This window comes from Meleagris gallopavo, chromosome 13 (genome assembly GCF_000146605.3).
Source record: "Meleagris gallopavo isolate NT-WF06-2002-E0010 breed Aviagen turkey brand Nicholas breeding stock chromosome 13, Turkey_5.1, whole genome shotgun sequence".
Taxonomy (NCBI): domain Eukaryota; kingdom Metazoa; phylum Chordata; class Aves; order Galliformes; family Phasianidae; genus Meleagris; species Meleagris gallopavo.
Window position 1 is genome coordinate 9683911 of NC_015023.2, and position 21898 is coordinate 9705808.

Consider the following 21898-nt stretch of genomic DNA (forward strand, 5'->3'; position numbering starts at 1 on the left):
GCTGGTAGCGAGGTGCGGCTCCGCGGCGGCCCCTCGGTTCCGGGCCGCGAGATGCGAGAGGCGCTGCGGGGCGGTGGGTTCGACTCGCGCCGCTGCGTGCGCACTTGTGCGGTCGTGGTGGGTCCTGGAGGTGAAGTGGGGGGCGTTTCGTGTCAGACTTGTGCATAAACTTAGCACAGAGGTGCGGTCTGCGTGGTTTGAGGAAAAGCAAATAAACCTTAGGATAGCTGCAGCTTTTCTCGTTGCGGAGTCACGGGATGAGTGCCAGTATAAAAGCAATGCACTGCTTCAGGCGATGCCTGGCTAATGCAGCGGCTAATTGGTTCACACTATCGTTGAGGCCAGAAATTTGGCAGTGCTCAAAAAAAACCATTAGACCTTCACACGTGTAACAAGAACAGGTGGACTTGTAATTACAGGGTTTTAAAGCCAGAAGGATGTAAGCAGCAGTTAGTGGAAGCTGCCCATTCAGAGTGAGGTGCATGTTGGTTACTGGTGGCTGTGGAGAGGAGCAAGGGTACCATAGAAGCAGAAACTGAACAGAGGAAAGAAAAATGGTGCCCAGAGTCACTGTAATCACAACTCATAGCCAACTCTGATCCTGGGAATGAACAAGATGAAGTTTCCTTGCTTCATTCATACATCCACTTCACGTTCTGAACCAGGTGTTATTGCTTCACGCTCAGGGAAAAGCTGCGGGGATCTTTTTGCAAAAAGGGCACTACAGTCTGTATTCCTCAGTTTGATGCTAAATTGCAGAAATACGCCTGCCTTGAATAGTTTACGTACTGATGTGAACAGTATCTCAAACAAAGAAATCAGTGGGAGATACCAGAAACCTGTAGATGTAGAATGTAGAAATGTAATGTAGAAAACGACTTTTCATTGGCTTATGTAATTCAACCAGCTACATGCATTATAGGGTAGAAAAAATGAAGCTGTTCTTGCCTCATTGAACCAGCATTCAGTGTTTGTAGCTGCTGCAAAAAGAGGCATCAAAAAGATGCACATGAAAAACAGACACACAGCCTATTGACTGGAATTGAGAAAAATGGGGTGGGGTTGGGGATGGTGTGGCATTAACATGGAATGAGGACGACACATCTTTCCTCCTGAAATAAGACAGAGGAAGAAAATGCAACGAATCACTCAAGGAAGCTAAGGCCAAGTCTAAATCTAGGATCGTGTTTTTCCTGGCAACTGCCACACCTGTTATATTTGTGCTAAGGGAAGAGATGACAACATCCAATACAAGCAGAAGCCTTGGTCTGTCCCAGAGATAGGTGCTTAGTCACAACACAAGTGGTGACTTGAAATGACCTCCTACTAAAACAAACTACAGGGTGTGTAAGTATTACAGACTGTAAAAGTGGTTGCAACACTGATCCTGGTGTAGGAATTAAATATTACAAAATGCAGTGCCTTGTGGAAAGGCAGAGCAGTGTTTAAAGAAAGCTGATTTCAATCACTTGGTCCTTCTGTCCTTCTCTCATATTGTTCAGTCCAAACCACCAAAATGCACGTCTAAGTAGTCAGGCCAAGATCACTTGTGTTGTAATATGAGGTTCAAATAATGGCACCTGTCAAATCCTCTCTTACCCCTCTTGGCTTCCATTGGGTGGAAGCAGAGGCAGTTTTTGAACAGATTTGCTGTGCCCTTTAGGAATGCAGATATTTTGGTGTGCTTTTGTTTGTTTCTTTGTTTTGTCTTAGTTTTTTTATTTCAACCTCTGAATGTTGAGCAAGCTCACTGCCTGTTGTATTTCTGACTTATTGTAACCTTGTTGCCATCATCCTGTTGTCAGAGGGTAGCTTTTCCGCTGGTAAGTCATTTCTGCTGTAAGCCTCTCAGAGCACAGGTGTTTTGATTTTTAGTATGAGAGTGGTGAGGTGCTGGAACAGGCTGTGGATGCCCCGTCCCTGGAGGTGTTCAAGGCCAGGTTGGATGGAGCCCTGGGCAGCCTGGGCTGGTATTAAATGTGGAGGTTGGTGGCCCTGCCTGTGGCGTGGGGGTTAAAGCTTCATGATCCTTGAGGTCTCTTCCAGTCTGGGCTGTTCTGTGATTCTGTGATCTTGATCTGAACACCTCATTTCTCAGTGTTTACCAGTGTGTCATTATTTATGTCCTTGTTATCAAATGTGTCATGTTTCTAACCCTTATTTTATTAATTCTGCATAGATATTTCTGTACTCAATTCAGACAAGTCTTGATATTTCTGTTACGAATCCCTGCCCTTTTCTAACAGTAGGGAGTATCCTCACCTTTTCCTCTTATTTTTCTCCAGGAAAAGCCTCCTAAGCACGTAATTGCTATTCCTTCTGTGCAAGCCCTGGTTCTTTAGATAACAATCTCTCAGTTGATGAATCAAGTACCGTTACAATTGCTGCTTTTTGTTACTTCCTTTTGAGAGATCAGTACTATTAACATTGGAAAACAAAGCAAACAAAGCTCCTTGTCTTTATAAGGTTGTTTAAATACTAACAGCAAGTTTCTGTTTTCACATTGAATGCCTGGTTCCTTTGACATTAAGAAATAGGAAGAACCAAGACAATCTGCAAAGCCTTTTAACGTTTCTTTCCAGTTAGCTGATGCTCTGCAAATAAGTCGATGCAGTGTATTTCTGAGTAGTGTGTTCCTAGAAGAGTAGTCCTCCTCTGTCTCTACAAAGAACGACTTGACAGCAGGACATTTACAGAGTAACGATTCAGGACCATGATTGTGTGCACTCACACAACAGAGTTCTACTTGTCATAATTCAAGGAAAATGTAATAAATATCAGAACCAACTACAAGTTTGAACTGACAGTGAAGTGCCAGCACTTATTTTTGGAAAAGGTATGCTATACGCTGCTTCCTTCATGTGCCTCATATTAAAAACTGTCTGGGCATGTAAAAGGAAGTTGTTAGAATTAAAAATAATTGTGAAAGCAGTAATACACTTTTATCACCTTTATATAAGAAAAAATGTATATTCCAAAGACCAATTTTTTTTTTAATCACTGTAGAGAATTCTTCTTGATGTGTATAATCAGTATTCAAAATATTCTTTACTTCTTTCCAAACAAATAGCAGAATTGAACTAAATTAAGCACCAAAAATGAGAATATCAGTACCATTATCTTTGTCTAAGATTCTTGAGGGCTTGGACTGGCAGCTTGACAAAAATGGAAAAATGGTGAACTGAATATGAGTTTGCAGACTAGTCATTTAAAATAAACTATCCTTTCCAGAAACGTAGTATTTACTTAAACACCTTTTATTTGAGTGAACGGAATTCCCTGTTTGCCTCTGATCCTTAGCATTTAAGTAGTGTTTGTATTGGCTCAGATATTCCCAAGCATGATTGCACTGTGCTAGACACACTACAGGAAAAGCAGCTTTATCCCAGTGATGCACGCTCATATCAAATAAGGATAATGCACAACAGGAGAAGGAATACACGAAATAAATTATTAACATAATGAGAAACTTCATTATAAACTGTCTACAACTGAGGTGATTTTACAAAAAAGTTGTAAAGGTGACCAGGACACTGGCCCCAGGTCTACCCTGTAGGCAGAGACCCATGTGAGTGCTTTCTCCATTATTGCTGTGTTTCATTGAGAAATTTATCAAGTTCAGAATATGTTAACAAAATCCTCACCATTCAGGTCTTTCAGAAACATGCTACTTCCAGTGCCTCACAAGATTTTACCAGCCACCCTAGTTTTTGCATTTGAATTTGCGGCAGTAAAAATTACACTGGGATGCAGAGTCTCACCTTAATGGAAACGAGAGTAGTAGAATATGAACATTATCAAAAGTCTCATAGACAAGAAGGAAGATAAAAGATTTAATTATATTTAATTATATTTACCAAAAAACAATACTGTGGTGTGCTGCAGTAGTTTGCTTTAGTCATCTTCCTCATTGCTGAATGTACAGAAAACATCTGCTGCTCATCTCATTTTTTCCTGCAGACATTGCTATAACATCCCTTCCTGAATTTCCCCAAATGTTCTTTGGAAAATACTGTGATAGGATCTGTGATGTCTCTTTTTCCCTACACAACTAAACATCGTAGACTAGCTCAGATGTTCTGCTTTATAAATAAGTTATATTCATTCTCACAAGTTTGAACTCATTCCTGAGTCCAGGAAGGAATCAAGGTCGCTAGGGAGAAGCCAGGCCTGGAACAGCCTGTGAACCAAACACGTACGCTGGTATAAAGGACTTAGGAAGATTGAAGTGGTACATTTTATTAGTTTGCCACAAGTATTCAGATTCTATCAGGTTCACTTTCAGAATACCTCACATGTCCTCATTCAAACATCACTAGAAAATAAAGGTTTTCTTAATGAGGTTGCCAAGTTTTTTCTCCTAGTAATTCTGTCTGTAGTGCAAAGATTTCTAGAGCTCCTTGGCACAACAGATTTACCCTCCTACATTGTTCTGCATTGGTAGGAATCCTGAGCGTTGTTTAAACATGACTTTAGTTTGAAAAAGAAGCTCAAAAATTGCCTTACACAAAACTGATATGCTCTTTCTTCACTGTCTATGAAGCAAGATAATTGTCTTTTTCTTGAAACAAATATCAGGCCTTAAAACTCAGCTCAGGAAGCTTACTCCCTCCTTTTCAAGAATAGTTTGAAGTTCAGCTGAAGTCAGTCATACTGGGACAATGTATTCTGGTTTCAGCGCAGGTTTGGCTGACCTGTAACAACACTTAATTTTGCAGATGACTTCAGTGGGGGACAGTCATAAACACATATTTTCTCAAGAGCTTATAGAATGCACTGTAGGAGGCTGCTACTGTGGTTTTTAATTTGCTATTAAATAAGTATTATATACACGCTAGACATCTGTGCTAGTCTGTACATGTTGCAATATGTTTAGCAGCACGGGGTTTTTTTAACAACATTTCTTCAGAGCAAAGCTATGCGTAGAAGAATCCATAAATATCCCAGACATTCAGTTCAACTCTTGGTCCTCCTTTGTTAAATCAGCCACAGGTGGGTTCCATTTCTCCTCTTACTGAAGAGGCTATTGTTTCCTTACCTTTACAAACTTGTTTTGTTTTTTATACATTGTTATACAGGTTAGCACACATTTTAGAATGCCATTCCCAAATAAATGCAACAGTTTTTAAACTCAAGCTCTATATACAGTCACAGTAACCCCAGGACACTGTCTGACATGCATTTGAACCAGGACTGCAAAGCTACTTTCTCTTCCTTTTCTTTTCCCCTGCTTCCTCAGCACTTCACGTTCACTTCCATATTGTTCTTCATGCTGCTACTCATTACCATCAGGATGGGAAACAAAACTTGAGATCAGTTCCTCAGTCTCCTTAGGATGAGTTTGTTTACGGTGCAGAATGGGGCCAGAAAAAAGGGGAGGAGGCAGCTGGGCAGTGTGGGTGCAGAAGTGCAGGCTTTCTTGAATATCAGTCTAGAGCATCAGAGCTTAGCCTTCAGCCAAGGTAGGATGTACACAATTAATATATCTTGTCACTGTCATCTCTCCTATCTTCAAACCTTTAATCTGTATGAAGGTGATTATATTACTCTTTCTAAAGCTCATCAATTAGTGTTTGCAAATGATCCATGTAATTGGGCTTCATAGTACATTGTGAGCACCCAATGACTAGTAAGCCTGCCATGATCCAAAGTTTTGAGCAGCCTGCTGTAAAGACAGCATAAAGCCATGCAAAGATGTGTTACTAATCAGGAAATGTTATGAACAATTTAAAACAAACTTTTAAGGTAGAAAGTGATAGAGAACTTTATTAATGCATTCAGTAATCCAGGCCTATTATAGTTGCCTTGCACTTGTGAGGATTTAGAGGCTTTCCAGTCTAATCCTAGTATTTGGCCCAGTGCAGCAAGTACTCCTTAACAATAGTTCTGCTCAAAAAATTACATTTAGAATGGAAACATTTTTAATTTGAACTACCTATTCCCTGTATTCACAGAGTTACACAGCATATTTTATTTGGGAAGAAAAATATTGTTGATCTCAGTGATTTACAGATCTCTCATAGCCATCATATCATATAAAAGATAACAATTCATTTTTTTGGCATTTTAATTGCAAGATTGCTTACTAAATTTCTGCAATAAGGGAAAATAATATTTGTAAAATTTATGTGTCTGTGAAAGCAAATGAACTTCAGAACTTCTATTTCTAGTTAGTACCTGGGGGAACTCACATACCCATCATTTAAAACAACAACTGAACAGAACAACCAAGCTTGGATTCCAATTTGATTTGACTCCTCTTTGGGATCAACAAGAAATTATAGTCCTGGAAACCCATATCTGTAAAGTAGTTCTGCAAAGTAGACAGTAAATATCTCCTTGATCTTTGAACCTTTTAATGTTACAAACTATGAGATGTTCATTCACTGGCAGGACCCAGAGATTACACTTTCTTGAAAAATGCTCCAAATTTGCTGAGATCCAATGAATCTTTGTAAATTATGTTTGTTCCATCATGAAATATAACTGACTTTTACAGTTCAGTCCTTCAGTTACTACATTCCTTGTTTCAGTCAAGACAGCAAAAGAAACTCTAAGATGCTGAATTGCAAAACTCCTGCTGAGTTAAAGAGAATATTGCTAGATCTGTGAGTGAGAAAGCCCCAGAAGTGCTGGGACTTTGAAGTACTGGGATTTTTCCTTTTTACTCAGAGTACCTGCTCCAGGTGGGACCACTGAAGAATTTTGAAATTAGAGGACAGTTACGTGTAGGAGGAATGTATAATAAAAAGCTGAAAACGTGATCTGCGGTGTGATGAAAACTGAGTAGGTTGAACCCTCAGGGACAGCTTATGGCTTGCACAAGTTCTAAGTTACAGCAATTTCCCAGGACATGTTGCATGAATGATAGAGTCTGACATTTTGTACAGTGCAGAGAAACTCTTTCTGCTCTCTGAGATGAAAAGCTAAGGAGTCTAACAAGGCAGTATTAATCTGCAGGCAAAATAATCTACAGGCAAGATTATTTCAGACAAATAGAGGAATTGGAGAAAAAATAGAGCAGAAGTTCAACATGCTGCTATTATAAGCCTAGCATGTCTTAAAACAGTGTAAGAGTGACTAGAACATAGTGACATTCTTGCCAAAGAATTGCAAAAGAATTTCCATTTGCTTGTTGTGTGGCATGAGTCAAACAGCAACGTTTCAGGATTCTAGTTCATGTGTAATGAAAAGGCAAGGAGACCAGACCATTCTTCTATTGCATAAGCAATTTCACGTGGTGTCACATCTTGATTGATGTTCCGCGTGGTCTGGGAGTCAGGGAATCTGCTTAGAAATACAGGGCTTCAGAAATTTGCATACTCAGAATTGCTTCTAAAAAGATAAAGCGCTGCTTTTACTAGATCTAGCTGATTACTGACAGAAATTATTCCATTTCTGGAAATACAAGTGTATCCAGAAGAACTGAAAGTGGTGTCCATTAGTCATTTAGTAGTTTACTGAGAGGCATGTTGATCTGTATCTAAACATGAAACAGGAGTAGGAAAACTGGCTACAGTTAAGAACTAAATAAATAAGATTCAAATTTTACTGAGGTACCTTAAGTAACATTAAAGCAAACAGGATAACAAAATGAGTTGTTCAGACCTGTGTATGGATTGTGAATTTGTAAAAATAAATGCCTGATCTGTTATGTTTTGCTCATACCACTTTCCTGGGAAAGAGATAGCCTATAAACATAACTAAATTATGCACAGGCACCTGCCATCCCATCCCTTGGGCATGCTAAGTTAAAAAGTGTTGCTTGATGATTCCTGTAAGAACACAGTTCCCTTCTGGACTGAGGGACATAGGCACCTAGGAATGATTAGTCATGGGAAACTGGTTTAAGCAGCAGCACGGTGAGTTGCATTGTGTCACAGGCTGTTAGGTGTCAGTGCAAAAATAGAGTCATAAGAAAATTAAGTTCTGGTAGACTTTTGAAGTCATTGTTCTAATCCTGCTCAAACAATAGCTAGCATCAAAATTAGATTGGGACAGTTATCCTACTGGCCCTGTTAATCAAATGGCCAAGAGCAACAATCAAAGAATATAAAATGACCCAATCTTACAACCTGCTATTGCACGAAGGCTTAGCATCTCACAATCTTTGACAGCAGCAATTAGCATCAGACACAAGTGGAAATGTAGGTTAAATTTGTATCATTGAATGCTCTATACGCACAAACCTTGGAAGCCAAAGCACAGATATTTCACATCACAGTGCTGTTTTATCCTCAGATTAACATCATCTCTTCCCACTGATCTCTTCAGTGTAGGAAAGATTATAGCCACAAATGCACAGTTCCAATTGTGAGCTGGAGTTTTACAGTGCTGTTCAGCATCTGAAACATTAAACAACTCCAACAGCAGACAATTTTAGTAACTTTCCACCATTTAATCTCTCTTTTTATTGGGAGAGGGGTCAGTGAACTACATTGTCAGGTTTTAAACTGTAAAATGATACATTAGAGCTCTTTGTGGACATGTTTGAAATAGTGGGGGGAATCTTGCCAAAGACTGCCTTGATATAGTTCTTTGAGAGAACTGATGCAGTAGAATGATTTTTAATGAATATGCTATGAATGGCTTGAGAAGCTTTAAATATTGCTGTTATGTCAGGTTTCAAATATGTTACTAGAATAACACTCTTAAAGGTTTCTTCGTGGTAGAGTCATTTAGCTATTGGTGTTTGACAGCTGAAAGTGAAGAAACCAAAGAATTCAAATTACAAGCTGAAGCAGTGATAGAAAAGGGATACTGCTATCATGTGACATAAAAACAATTTTCTGCTGAAAGCAAGAAATATAGGAGCTTTCACATGACAGATTAATTGGCCTCATGATTTCCTGTTAAAAGATACACTGTTCTGAGGGGATTTGAACTCTTCTGCTTGAACCTTATCCTAACACAGCTCACAAACACAGTTTTGCTGCATTTGTGGGCTGCAGAGATGTATTGATTAGCTGGAGGAAATGGTTTTCTCAAAGTTTATTACTGTCTTGTCTTGGGTATTTGCTCATTTTGGCAAGCTGCTAAACTATACTGAATTCATTCTTTGCTCAGATAAATGACTCTTCTCAGATAACATAGGCTAGCAATTTTAAAATTTTAAATTCCTTTTAAACGTCTATTTAAATTCTGTTTTTATATTCTTTACAGTCAACTTCTTGATGTCTGTATAATCTTTTGTGGAATATAGTTTTACATAATTATCAACAATACTTTAGCCAGTCTCCTAAGCTATAGATTCAGCCTAACATTGTTCAAGTTCTTAATCTGACAGCTAGAACTTGGATGATAATTCTGACTGGATCTGCGATTTGCAATTTAAAACTGTCCTTGTGGGGACAACTCTCATCAGGCAGAGCTTTGATCAGCTGTAGCTGATACTCAGTGGCAGTGTCTAGGATGGCTTCCTACCCATGATTTCCCCATTATGTGCTCTGTTCACTCAGTAACAGCCTTCAAAATGTACTAAGAACCAAGATTTTATATCAGGATGTGTTGCACATAGCAAACATTTTGCTATACTGTTGTGCAGTACATCAAGCTAATAGAGAAGAGAACGAAGGCATCAGAGCTATAGCAATAGATTTGGTAATAATGTGGTCAGACACCACATATCTTGGTTAATATACAGCAACTAAAAAACAGGAAAGCAGCAATCATAATAAAAGTAGTCATACATCATTTGTTGTGTAGGAAAAAAGCAGACGTTAAAGAGGTACCATTCAATGCCATTATGGACTAAATGCATCCTGCACAGGCATGACTTGAAACACAAAGTCAAAAAAATAGCTTACAAAATTAAAACTGACTGTCATTCGATACAAAATAATTTAAAATACACATGACTTCTACTTCTATGATTTAAGCACAGAACAGGAGATACAGCAAAGTAAGTTACAAAAGTTTACTAGGCAGAGGACAGTCTGTGGTATAAGGATGGGATGACAAGGTAGAGGATCTCTATGACCATAGAGCATTTGGAGTAAGTGGAGAAAGAATGAATTACCTTTGGAATTAAGAAGTTATAGATTAGGGGTTTAACTGAATAAAGACTATAGAGAGGGTATTCAACTATTCACTATTCCTTCCAGTATATGAACGGTGAGTAACCAGACGAAGCTGATAGGAGATTAACAAACAAAAAGATGTGTTTCTTCACACGGTGTATTAAAGCTGCAGAACATCTTGCTGCAGTAACTTTTGCTGCCAAAGGTGTTCATGAGTTCAAGCGTGGTCTTCACAAGTCTACAGAGCAGTTGACCACCAAACATTTTAAAACACACAAACTGTGTAGGACAAGTATAGCCAAACTTGGCTTGTTCTTCCCTGCTTTCCTGGGTAGCTGCTTTTTCATGTCACTAGAGACAAAATACTGGGCTAAAAAATTCTGACCCAAAACTGGAACGTATGAAATAAGAATGCCTAAATCCAGGTCGTATTATTAGGCTCATGTCAAATGTAAATAGCATGAGATCAGATGACCTTAGAATATGTTATAGCCTTATATTCCATTACAATCTATAAATTAGTAAATAGAAAATAGTAAATAGAAAATCCCATCCATTCTACTGAGAGTAAGTTTTAAGTGCCAGCACTTTCTGCCAGTGAAAACACTGGAAAAGTCATCACTATTCACAGCCATTTCTAGTATTAAATGAAAATCCTATAGAAGCAATAGATCGCATTACAGAATGATAATAACAAATCACTAGTGCGTAAAGATGGCATATCTTACATGCTTTCCATACAGTATGTTATGTGTGTGTTTGGTAAAAGCTGCAACTATACCTGTGTGGCATCTCAGAATCAATCTTGACTACTTTTTATTTCAGAATAAGAATGCTTGGACAAGATCTTTCTGATCAGTGGCACAGTAGGACGCTAGCTTCTTTCTGGCCATGCAGAACAACATGCCAGGTATGCTAATTACTAAGTGACTGAGGGAGTTCAATGTTGTCCTACAAGTGTCTTTTGCATACCCAAGGGTGGCTGCTGTAAAGCGTGAGAGTAGCTTTGTGTTCTTCATGAGCATAGTCTTTCTACTTTCAGCACAGTTAACAAGATTCCTGACAAAAGGCCACGAAACCAGGGCTTCATATCTAGCCTGGTGGCTCAATGTTTATGTATTAAATGACTCTTAATCTGCTCAAATCTGCTGAATGGGGTTGAGAGCACAGTTTAGTCCGCTTTTCAAAGACTAGGAACATACTCATGTAAATTGCACTAAAGGAAGTGTTCATATTGCTAACCTTTCCAAGTTTGTTGCTTCAGACACGTGGAGAAATAATTCAGATGCTATTATTTTCATGGCAGAGCTGCCCTTTTATTATTTATATATTATAGCATTGGAATTGATCATATACCAAAACAGTACAAACCTAGAATTATGAAAATATCTAGAAAATAAAATTATCTGCAAGGTAGAAACAACAGTGATTTCTGTATAGAAAGTTTATCTAGAAAATGTTATCTGCAGTAATTAAATTTAAGTTGCAATCATTTAACCTTTTTATGAAAGGGAATAGGTTTTGTAGTCTCAGCCTTGAACTTCGCATACCACGTACAGACAGTGGCTATGCCTTCCTCATCTGCAGTTTTATGTGAGGAAACAGTAAATGGTTCCCCAATGCTGCCCTCTGTTGAAAATACATAACTACATGGACAGATCCCTTTTCATAAGGGCAATGCATGTGCACCAAAATGTGGCAGATTCTTGGTAATGAGTCTCTCTCTAAGAGGCTAAAGACTCTCATTGCATTTCAGAGTTATACAGTATCTACATGAAACTCTGAACAAGGTAAAAATGACAGGTTTAGGAAAAGAAAAAATTGAGTAACTTTTGGCAGCAAATCATCCAAGCAGTATTTGTCATCAGTAATTTATTACTCACAAAAGGAAGAATGTGTAAACAATGCATTTGTGTTTGATTTATCCAGTAGTAATTATGATGCCAGATATGCTTAGGTAGGGGTTTTGGATAGCAGTGCTTTGTGTAAATACAAATAGCAACTTACTGACAGCTAATGTAAATACAAGCCAAATTCTTACTTTCAGCTGAAGGAAATCTATGCATTTACTGTTTGAAAGCTTGTACTCTGAATGATGTACTATTTCATAACGTTGAAAAAAGAAATTCTTAAAGTTTTTCAAAAATCTCTACATAGTTTTTATTCATATTCCTGCTTGTATTCAGAATTATAAATATAGATCTTCACTATCTTAATTAACACCTCTACTCTCACGGGTCTAGTATGTCTGGTTGTACGAGGACAGTGTTTCAACATATCCTTTAATAGTTTCACAACTGCTGATCTGATTGTTCACAGTCATTCTGTTACAGTAAGAAAGGTACTTGTATGTAAGCATGTGTGGCTGCACGTACAGTGTACCTTTATAAGCACTCCTCCTATCACGAGTTCTAAAGCAGCTTTCCTGAATACAATACACAGGAATTTTTTTCTCTGTCCAGTCATACAAAACTAATGCTATTGGCAACTGAGCTAGATAGGGGCGTATTATTTTGTAATATCATTATTAGAAGTCCAGTTAACAACAACACAGCAGAGAATGTTGCTAACTTTCTATGATTAGTGCAAGGTACAAACCTTTTATTACGTTCTGGAGTTGATCCCTGGGTAGGTCCTCTTTAAGGTACTTTTCCCAGTGGTGAAGAAGCACTGAGAGTATTCTCAGTTGTATTTGCTACATCACAGGTTATTGCAGATAGTGTTTGCAAGAATTTAGAAATGTCTAGTATTGTCTTTCCCTATACTGTGCTTTCCTTTGTAGTAGTTACAGAGGAAAGACATTATTAGCTGCTGTGTGCATTATTTATATAGGAGACCAAGGAAAGCAAGAAAGCAGTGTTTACAGCAGCTTTTCACTAGCAAATGATATCAACTTACCCTAGCTTAGAAGATGGACGAGCCCATAATCTTCTGATCAAGTAATGTGTGAGTTTCACACAGCCATTTATAACACCATTTGTCTGAGTTTGTTGTGAGACAGCTGTGTCAATCATACAAATACTATCTTCTTTCAATGGCTGAAGAACTAAAAGATTTAGACTACTAACTTCCTTCAGGATCAGCAGGCCAACAAGATTACTAACATCACTTTTCAGCATTTTAGCAGATACATGATAGTTGGTATTGATCAATCATCAGGTACACTAAAGCTGAATATCCAGTGGATCATTCTGAAGAAAACAGTTGGAGAGAATTGTAAAAGTCTTTCTGGGACAGTTATTCATACCAGTTACATATGATATGAATTTCCCACACATCAGCTATTCTGCACGTTGTTACAGAGATGCTTTTTCTGGATGGGAGGATGGATGTGCTTTGAGAAGAAGCTGTTAGCCCAAAGTTAAGAAGTTCTGGGAATCAAGTTCTAAGAACAAACATACTAAAGATGGAAATATAAATTATCATTTACCTTTATTGATCCAAAACCATTAGCACTCTGAAAATGCTCAGTAGTGGTGCAAACTGCAAACTATCCACCAGAGGGAAACACACACTTAGAAAGGAAACCAAACAATTCAAAAGATGATTGAAGCATCCCCCTAAAAACTAAAAACGCTGCAAATTCAATTCAGAATTTTTCATAGTAATAGGACAGACTTTCTTGATTCTGATTTTGAATGTTTTCAGAAGTTATTTTCAAACCAAAAGGTAAAGTTTCACACTTAAAGTTTCCCATGCTGATGACTCTGCTGTTGTACCACATGTATAAATAATATATAATATGCGTGCACACACACAAAATTATATTTAGAGTTGTTTTTTAGACACAGAAATGCAGGCTAAATTCACTGCTGTGAAAACAATTAGATCAAGTTTATGAGGGCAGAAGTTCAGCTCTATGTTCATACATTAAAAACCCCTCCACGTTTAGTCACTAGAATGGCTACACTTATGATGTGTTTAGTATGTTATTAAGCATATTACGCTGCTATTGGAAATATCTGTTACATTTCCCAAGGGTTTGTGTCCTACTAGGGTAAATTTAAAAAATTACAGTTTGTCTTTTAGAGAACATTTGGAGACATCTTAAGGTGAGTCTGAAATTTTCGTAGTGATCCAACAGTTACAGAGGGCTCTAAAAAAACAATGATCCTCATCTAATGTTAACTCTAATATCTATTTTACTTAATCTAAAAGCCTGCCTTCAGAATGATGCTCAGGAAATCTTAGTATTTCACCTGTCTGAGATCTTTTTTGAAAGATAAATCTCAGACTTTTGCTGCAATTCCAGGATTCATCTGGTTCGTGTTTAAATTAAAGATACAAATGAAGGCAAAGACCACCTGGAAAGCATGGTTCAAATGAAGTGGATGAAACAAGTTTCTGAAAAATGTAAGGACAAGTGCTTCAGAAGTAGAACCAGTTCCACACATCAGTGGATTGGAACTATACCAGTGTTGCTACGAGTCAGTATCTGTACAAACAATGGGAATTCCTGAAGAGGAAAATCTTACAGAGATATTCAACATCTCACCTTGAATGTTTTTTTAAATAATAAGTGTCTGCAATGTAGTACAGAACAGATATAACATTGGCAATAAGAAAATAAAAGGTGCTTCCAAAGTTACTTCTGGAGAAATAATGACATGCATAACACTGATTTCATTAGAAGATGAGACACTGCCCAGCACTTCCTTTCATTAATGGATTTTTAAGTGATTTTCAGAAATTCCCTTTAGAATGCAATCAGTTGCTTTGCATTTTTCTCTACCCAGTGCTTAATGCAGTTAAAAATAAAGGAACCGGCATTATGTATCAGATGAAATCCAAATTAAAATTTCACACAGTGTTTTGATAAAGTTATTCTTGACTTCAGTGGAGTTACTCTTAGATTTGCTGTTGATCTCATTATACTCTTAGGAGATCGAAAACAGCTAAGCCGCTTGGCACTGGGAGGAGGTATTGCAATCCTTTTTCCATTCTGGAAGATACTTCTTTATGTTGGACACTGTATTTGCCAGGTTTGTACAATTCTACTTCAATATTTAAGGAAATAATCTGTATCACAGTCTTAAGCAGAGCACAGTATGCATAATTCCTTGTTTCAGTGCTTATTTTACAGAAAATCCCGTTCTAGTTTCACTTCTGTGACTTGCCTCTTTTTGTTGGTGCTGCTCTTTTAGTTCCTCCTTTAATTATTTGGAACCAGACTAAAAATGTTCTGACATCACAGTAACAAAGTAGTACTTACATATTTTTTGGCTAGACAGTGAAGAACTTCTGATTCTTTTTTCTTCAAAAGATTTGAATACTGCATTAACTACCAAATTGTCTAGGGGTTTATGTCATAGCATATTGATGGCACAGCAGGACAATGAAATCATATGTTTTCTGAGAAACAGACTGTTTCCTCCTAGCCTTACATGCAGACTATTCTGGTGGTTTTGTTTGCTTGAAGAACATAAGAAGAACAACTGCCTCTCACTTTATTGCACTTCTCACTGCAAAAGCTGGTTTTTTTATGTCAGCATATTTCTAAGGCACAATCAACAGATCTCTCCTGAATTTTTAGAAAAGAGATTGCTTGAAGACTGAGTGTACAATAATTCCTCACTCTCCTCACAGGCAGTTTTAACCAAGTTGCAGGCTATTATAAAAAGGGAGGCTATTTTAAAAAGAAAAACAATCTCCATGCTGTAAAATTTGCTAGGTGTGATGGACATGCAATTAAGAGGAAAGCCAGACACAACTCTGTATTTCTATTTCTGCTTTGCATGCAAAAATGCATACTGTTGTTGTAAACAACGGGAACGTGTGTGGTCAGATGTTTGTGAGCACTAGGATGTGAGGTCACATGCCTTACTAGACTACATAATATCAGTTAGGGAAGTTTCTCTGAGAGCGCTCGCTTGCACTGTCAGAATAAAAGCAGAACGCAAAGTGCCAAGGATATTACCTTTCGAAAAGGTCTGAAGAATATCCAGAATGAGTCAAGCTGAGGAAACCAGTACCCATGTGACATGGAACACTGTGAAACTGGTAGTTTGCGTGATATTGAGCTTGTCATTTATTATTGGGACTCCTGGAAATTGCATTGTCATCTGGACTGTTTGTACTAAAATGAAGCAAGTGTCTCCTTCGGTCCTGCTGATCTTGAACCTGGCCATTGCAGATATCCTCGTACTGATTACTTTGCCTATCTGGATTTACTCCTTTGCTGACTCATGGGTTTTTGGAATCATCTTCTGCAAAATGCTGGTCTTCATTATTTACTGCAGCATGTATGCTAGTATATTTCTGATTACAGCACTGAGCTTGGAGAGATTAATGGCTGTGTTTTACCCTCTTGCTGTTCAGAGATACAAAACAAAGGAAAAGACTTCTATAATCATGGTCCTCATTTGGTTCCTGTCTATAGCTCTTGGTATTTCTATCATTCCATTTCAAGAGACAGACGAAATCAATGGTGGGCAGCAGTGCACGTGTCGCAACTACTCTTCTACTGAACAGAAAGTGTCGTATCTTTTGCTGGAAACTCTTGCAGGTTTTGTAATTCCTTTTCTAATTATATGCACCTCTTATGTGTGCGTTGCAAAAAGAATAAGCAAAATGACTTACCAGTCGAAGCAGCGATCAGAACGGCTCATTACCAGCATTGTGGTGGCATTCATTTTGTGCTGGTTTCCTCATCATCTTTTCAACATCCTAGATATTATTTCAATTGAGATAGAGCATTCTGAGGAAATGTATTTGACTCTGGAAAAAATTGTAGACGTAGGAGAGTACATCTCTGGAGCACTTGTGTTTGTCAGTAGCTGCATTAACCCTCTACTTTACGCTTTTGCTGCACGAAAATTTCAGAATCACCTGAGAATTGCCAAGATATCAAAGCTCTTTGAACAGATGAGTCAGACTGTAACAGACGAAGACAAGAAAAAGAGTCATTCTGTAGTCAAACAAGAGACTGCTTCAGTAAGCATGGAAAATCTCTAACAAAGAACATAAAATTAGTAAATAATGGCGTCCTGGGGCATCCACTTAGTAGTTCTTGCATGGAGGGACAACTAAATGTTATTACAGTTTTGTATGTTTTAAAACAGTTGTCAGTAGCAGCCTTGTTTGGTTCCTAAGCTGGTATCCACATCACAAAATCAGGCACTTCAGCGATGCTGAGAACCTCACCAAGGTGGCTGGAAGTTTGAAGTGTAAGGAATGCAATAGTTTTACTCTGCAGTGGAGTTGTGATTTTTAGAAAAAATGTAGAAAACAACATTTACATAGAAAACAAAATTTGGAAATTTAAAACTTAGTTGTTTTTGTAGAACAAAACCTGAAGTGGTCAAAAAATCCCCATATATATAATCTGAAGTTCTAAGTGAGCAAGCTTGGATTCTTATTATGGGTAAGAATGGATTTCAAGATTATTAATGGCACATAAAATTTTTATACAGGACTTCATTTAGGTTTAAAAGTAACAACTTTTACACAGCTTCATTTACTAGAAGAATCTAAAGTATTAGGTATGGCATGCATTTTCAGAAAAAGGTAATAAGAAATCTGTGTTTCATGACAGTTACAGTCCTCATGCTATACTTGATTTAGAGTATATACATAATTTAGTGGCAACTGAACTATTGATGTATCTAATATTCATACTATAAATATTCTCAAGTGGTTTGACTCAGTTTAGCTCTCAAGATGTCTATTAAAGTTCTGGAGGAATTTAATCAAAGCCTACAGTCAGGGAAGGAGACATCGCTGAGATTGTTTTACATGTAAGAATGTTATGGTAATAGTACAAAGTGCCTAATATCCTAAGAATTTCACTTTGCACATAGAAGCATTTTTTTTCTCTTGTAAAACAGAGTAGAACATGCTTTAAAGAAACAAATACATTTAGGACTTGCAAGGAATTTATTTTTCTTTTGTGCATGCAAACTCACTGTGAAAAGACTGCATGGCATCAAATGTTTGCTTTCAATGGGTATTTTTAATTTCTGTTGTGCTTGGCATTTTTTATACTTTGCTTATTTTTTTAATCATTGATTTGTAATAAGATGAAGATAACTACTGACTATTAATATTTACTGTTACTATCTTATTGTTGTAATATCCTGCAGATTGTGTTTTGGACAGATGCAAATAGTTTTGTAACTCATATTTACAAAGAAATTGTGAAGGACTAATTAGAACTTAATTTTCAAGAGCTAATTATTGAAGACAAGGAAATTTGAGTTATATCAATTTAGCTTGTGAACTGGAATAACACAGGGAAATAAAACCTTATATGCTAATAGAATATTTGTAATCATTTTGCATATGTATTTGTTATTTCTGCTTTCTATGAAAAGACTTTTTTTCTTCTCATTGAAAAGGAAGCCCACACCATACTTTCCCACACCATTGACTTTCCATCAATTAGACTCCTTCACTGAGATTAAAAGAGAGAAAACTTCAGCACGATCTTGTTTACAGCGGAGTAAGAAGCAGATGAAATCCTTTAAATTTAATACAATAAAACTACCACTTTTTTCACCCCAACAATTATTCCTTAATTGCTGCTAACATATCAAATATAGCAGTACCTTCTAATAATGATAGCAACTTTATTTATCTACTGTATAAAAAAGCAAAGATATATTTCCTAGTACGTTTTTGAGATAGCATTCAATAACAACAGAACTGATGAAGGGATAATATGCACAAAAATAGTGTAGCTTAGTAGAGTCCTAGGCCTAGTCCAGGAAACCTTCACAACTTACATCTGGGAAAAAACTGAGATAAACTTCAGTATAAACTACCTGAGTGAAATTTTCTGCCAGTCTGTCTTGTGTCTAGTTATCATCAATCCTAGGAAATCGGCTAAGCCTTTTAATCATCTGTGTGTGTGTGTCATCTATCTCTTCTGGTGCTATTTGCTATTCAAGAAGCCTTCCAGGTACATTTATTGCATGTTAAATGCATAATGCCCAACCCAGGATGAACTATAAAGAGATTAGGGACCAGATACATAGTCTGTGCAGTACTGCTTACTGCAGTAAAGGATGCTAAACCAGCAGCCTTGACTAATTTCACCTTTCTACAAAGCAGATGAAGCTAATTCTTGCAAACACTGGTTTGCACTGATAAGAGCCACTGATGTCATATTTTGGCAGCAGAGCTGTAACATAAGTGGATCCACAAGAGTTGATGTAGATGTATAAGCTGATGACATGGTTGACTGCTTCTTCCTTTTAAATGTATACAACAAGCCTATCAATGCTGCAACATTTCCCACTCCATTTATACTAACCTGAGGTCTGACATACTACAGGCATGCTAAAACAGGCCCATTCAGCCAGCAAACATTGGATTTTTTTGTCTTAAAATACTGAATCCCAGCCAAACCTAAAACCTGGCGTAGATCTGGTGCAAAATGCTGCATCTTATGACGGTGATACTTCATGACTCCTGTTGACTACACTTTATGTTCATTCTGTAGATTATATTGGAATGTTAATAGCAAACACTTCCCTTGATTCCAAGCAGTTCTAAGCAGTGACCTGGAGACAAGAGCAGTCTTACTAGTAAACTTAGGTAACTCAGTGATATCTCAGATATTCCTAATTCTGTCTGAGAAAAATGAGATTTCATCTTGCTTAAGTTCCTCTTGTTTTTCTTACTTCCCAATTCTGTGGTCCTTGTTTATGAAGCTTGTCTCTGTGATTTCAGTGTCCAGCTATTTCTCATGACACAGCAAGAAGAAAGGCTGAGCTAAGTGGGGGTGACTTCAGTCACCTGAGTCAAATCACCTCAGCTTACACTGAAGTGCACGGAACATTACGTGGAATCAATGCAACACTGCTCAGAACACTGTGTACTGGGAGGTAAAAAGGAAAAAAAAAGATTCCAGGTGCTTTGAACTTCTCATTTGTTTGTAAAAAATGAGAATCTCCTAACAGCAACCTCTAACTTAAATCTTATCAACCTGATGAACACTCTATGGGCATACTGCAGGAATTTATCACATATGCTTTAGTAGGGTCGTGCTGCATAAAGGGAATTCATCATGTGCTAAGAGGATTGAAGCTAATATTCAACAAGCACAGCCAATATTCAGCAAGCATAAAGAAAAAACTAACAAAGGAAAAATATGGGTCTCAAAGGCCTTACTTTTATTGCCTTTTATTGTTTTCTGCAAACATCATGGTTAAATAGTTGTTACAGAGGTATGGATTAAAACTGTGGAGTTTTGTGGAGTTTTGTGACAAAAGAAATGGAAGATCCTTGTTAGGAGGCAGAAAACAGGCAGCTGCATTATTCTAAATAAAGAATTTTGTTTCTTTAATCAAATCAGCAGAACATTCACCAGGAAGAAGCAGAGCAAAAGTTAAGAGATATCTGAAGACAGTTGAGAGTACAGTTACGGAACTTTATGAGGGTTACTATTAACAAGACTTAAAGAGAAAGATTGTATGCATGACTTGAGTGAAAAGAGAAAAGAACCTAGGTGAGGACAAGTATTGTGGACACTGTGCAAATTCTCTCATATGCAAGCATGTGAGAGAATAATAAGTACTGGAGAAGATGCAAAATTAGAGAATATTAACAGTGATGAAGTTTGTCTTTATTTCCTACAACTCTTGCATTGCTTCCTTTCCTGCATATATGGGTAAGGGAAGAAGAGTAAGAAAGTTTTACATCTAGTTGGAGAGGAAAAGCAAAAGAGGTATGTCAATTCAAATTAAAGAAACTTATGTTCTTAGAATGAAACTGAGAAGTTTGACTGTGGAAGCTAAGCATACAAGAACAGAGAAGGAAATGAAGTAACTTCTGTTGCAAGACAGTTCTAGGTTTTTCTAAATGCTTTCTTGTTGGGTCAAGTAATCACTAAAAATGTTCTTTATCTGGAAACTCAGTTTGATCTCCACTGTTTGTTATAGGTTAAAGAAAAATATTGCAGTAAAATGCAGTATGAAGTCATAATGCTCTCTGCTGAGAGGCTGAGTGGCTTACACTGCTGCTGTTAGCATAACAAGTTGGGTATGACAGGCATGTGATGGCCTCTAAGATTTCAGAAGCTTTACAACACAATTACTAAGAAAAGTACTAAAAAAATTATTGTACTGATAGGTTGAGGGATAATAGACTTCTATCCTGTTTCATTCTTTCATGTTTTCTTTTGCCTTATATTAGTTATTTTAAGTTATGGTTGTTGTTCTTAGGAAGGATTCAATATTTTTAACTGCATTCATTTAGATTAAAATAAATTGAAAGTTTTTGGTTCAAAAGAAAAGCTATTTTTATGGAATGTGTGAAGTGTCAGTTCCATTTAAGTGGTGGAATTAATGTAAAGGATGCTATAAGGTCTTCCAGTACAGATTAAATAGTCATAACTGTAAGAGTTAAGATTATGTCTTTTAGAAGTGCAAAATTCACTGTATTGTGCATTTTATATCAATTGAGTAGAAATTAAGAATGGCAATTGGAAAACAGCTGTCAGACACCTCATATTGTGATAAGGTGAGGCAGTATGGACAATCTACAAACATAGTGCATGTTCCATATCCTAACTATACTACTTAAGCTGAACTGTTATTGCAATGTTAGCATTCACTGTAGAATTACCTTCAGAAACTTCAAAGCTGAGACTGTTTTTAAAACATTGTCACTAATGAATTACACTCATGTCCATTCGATTTTAAAATACAGCCAGGAATCTTCAGCTGTGCTTTAGAATTAAGTGTTATGTATTCAGAACAAGCATTCAGCATAACAATCTTTTCACATTTCTTGTTCTCTTCTGCCACCTTGTGGCTCTTATTTTGAAAATTGGGTTTAACTTTATATTGAAAAGTCTCTGATAGAACTGGTAAGGGACTTTGTCTGTTGTTTCAGGACTTTGTCCATTGGTTCAGTTGTAAATTGTATTTTTAGAC

At 37.2% G+C, this 21898-nt stretch overlaps 1 protein-coding gene across 4 annotated transcripts in view; it reads left to right on the forward strand.

Annotated features, from left to right (window-relative positions):
- The first annotated feature begins 2014 nt into the window (after nucleotides 1–2014).
- LOC104912965 (leukotriene B4 receptor 1-like) overlaps nucleotides 2015–21898 on the forward strand; it is a 51267-nt gene continuing 31383 nt past the window's right edge. For 3 of the 4 annotated variants that reach the window (XR_002119300.1, XR_795045.2, XR_004161189.1), the window contains exon 1: nucleotides 2015–10929. Coding sequence is in view for 1 of the 4 variants with exons in the window: in XM_010717819.3 (XP_010716121.1) it covers nucleotides 15966–16973 (1008 nt within the window). In the remaining 3 variants the exon portion in view is untranslated. Of the gene's footprint in view, nucleotides 10930–14271; nucleotides 18280–21898 lie in introns of those variants that run through there. The other variant, XM_010717819.3, reaches the window with a different exon arrangement.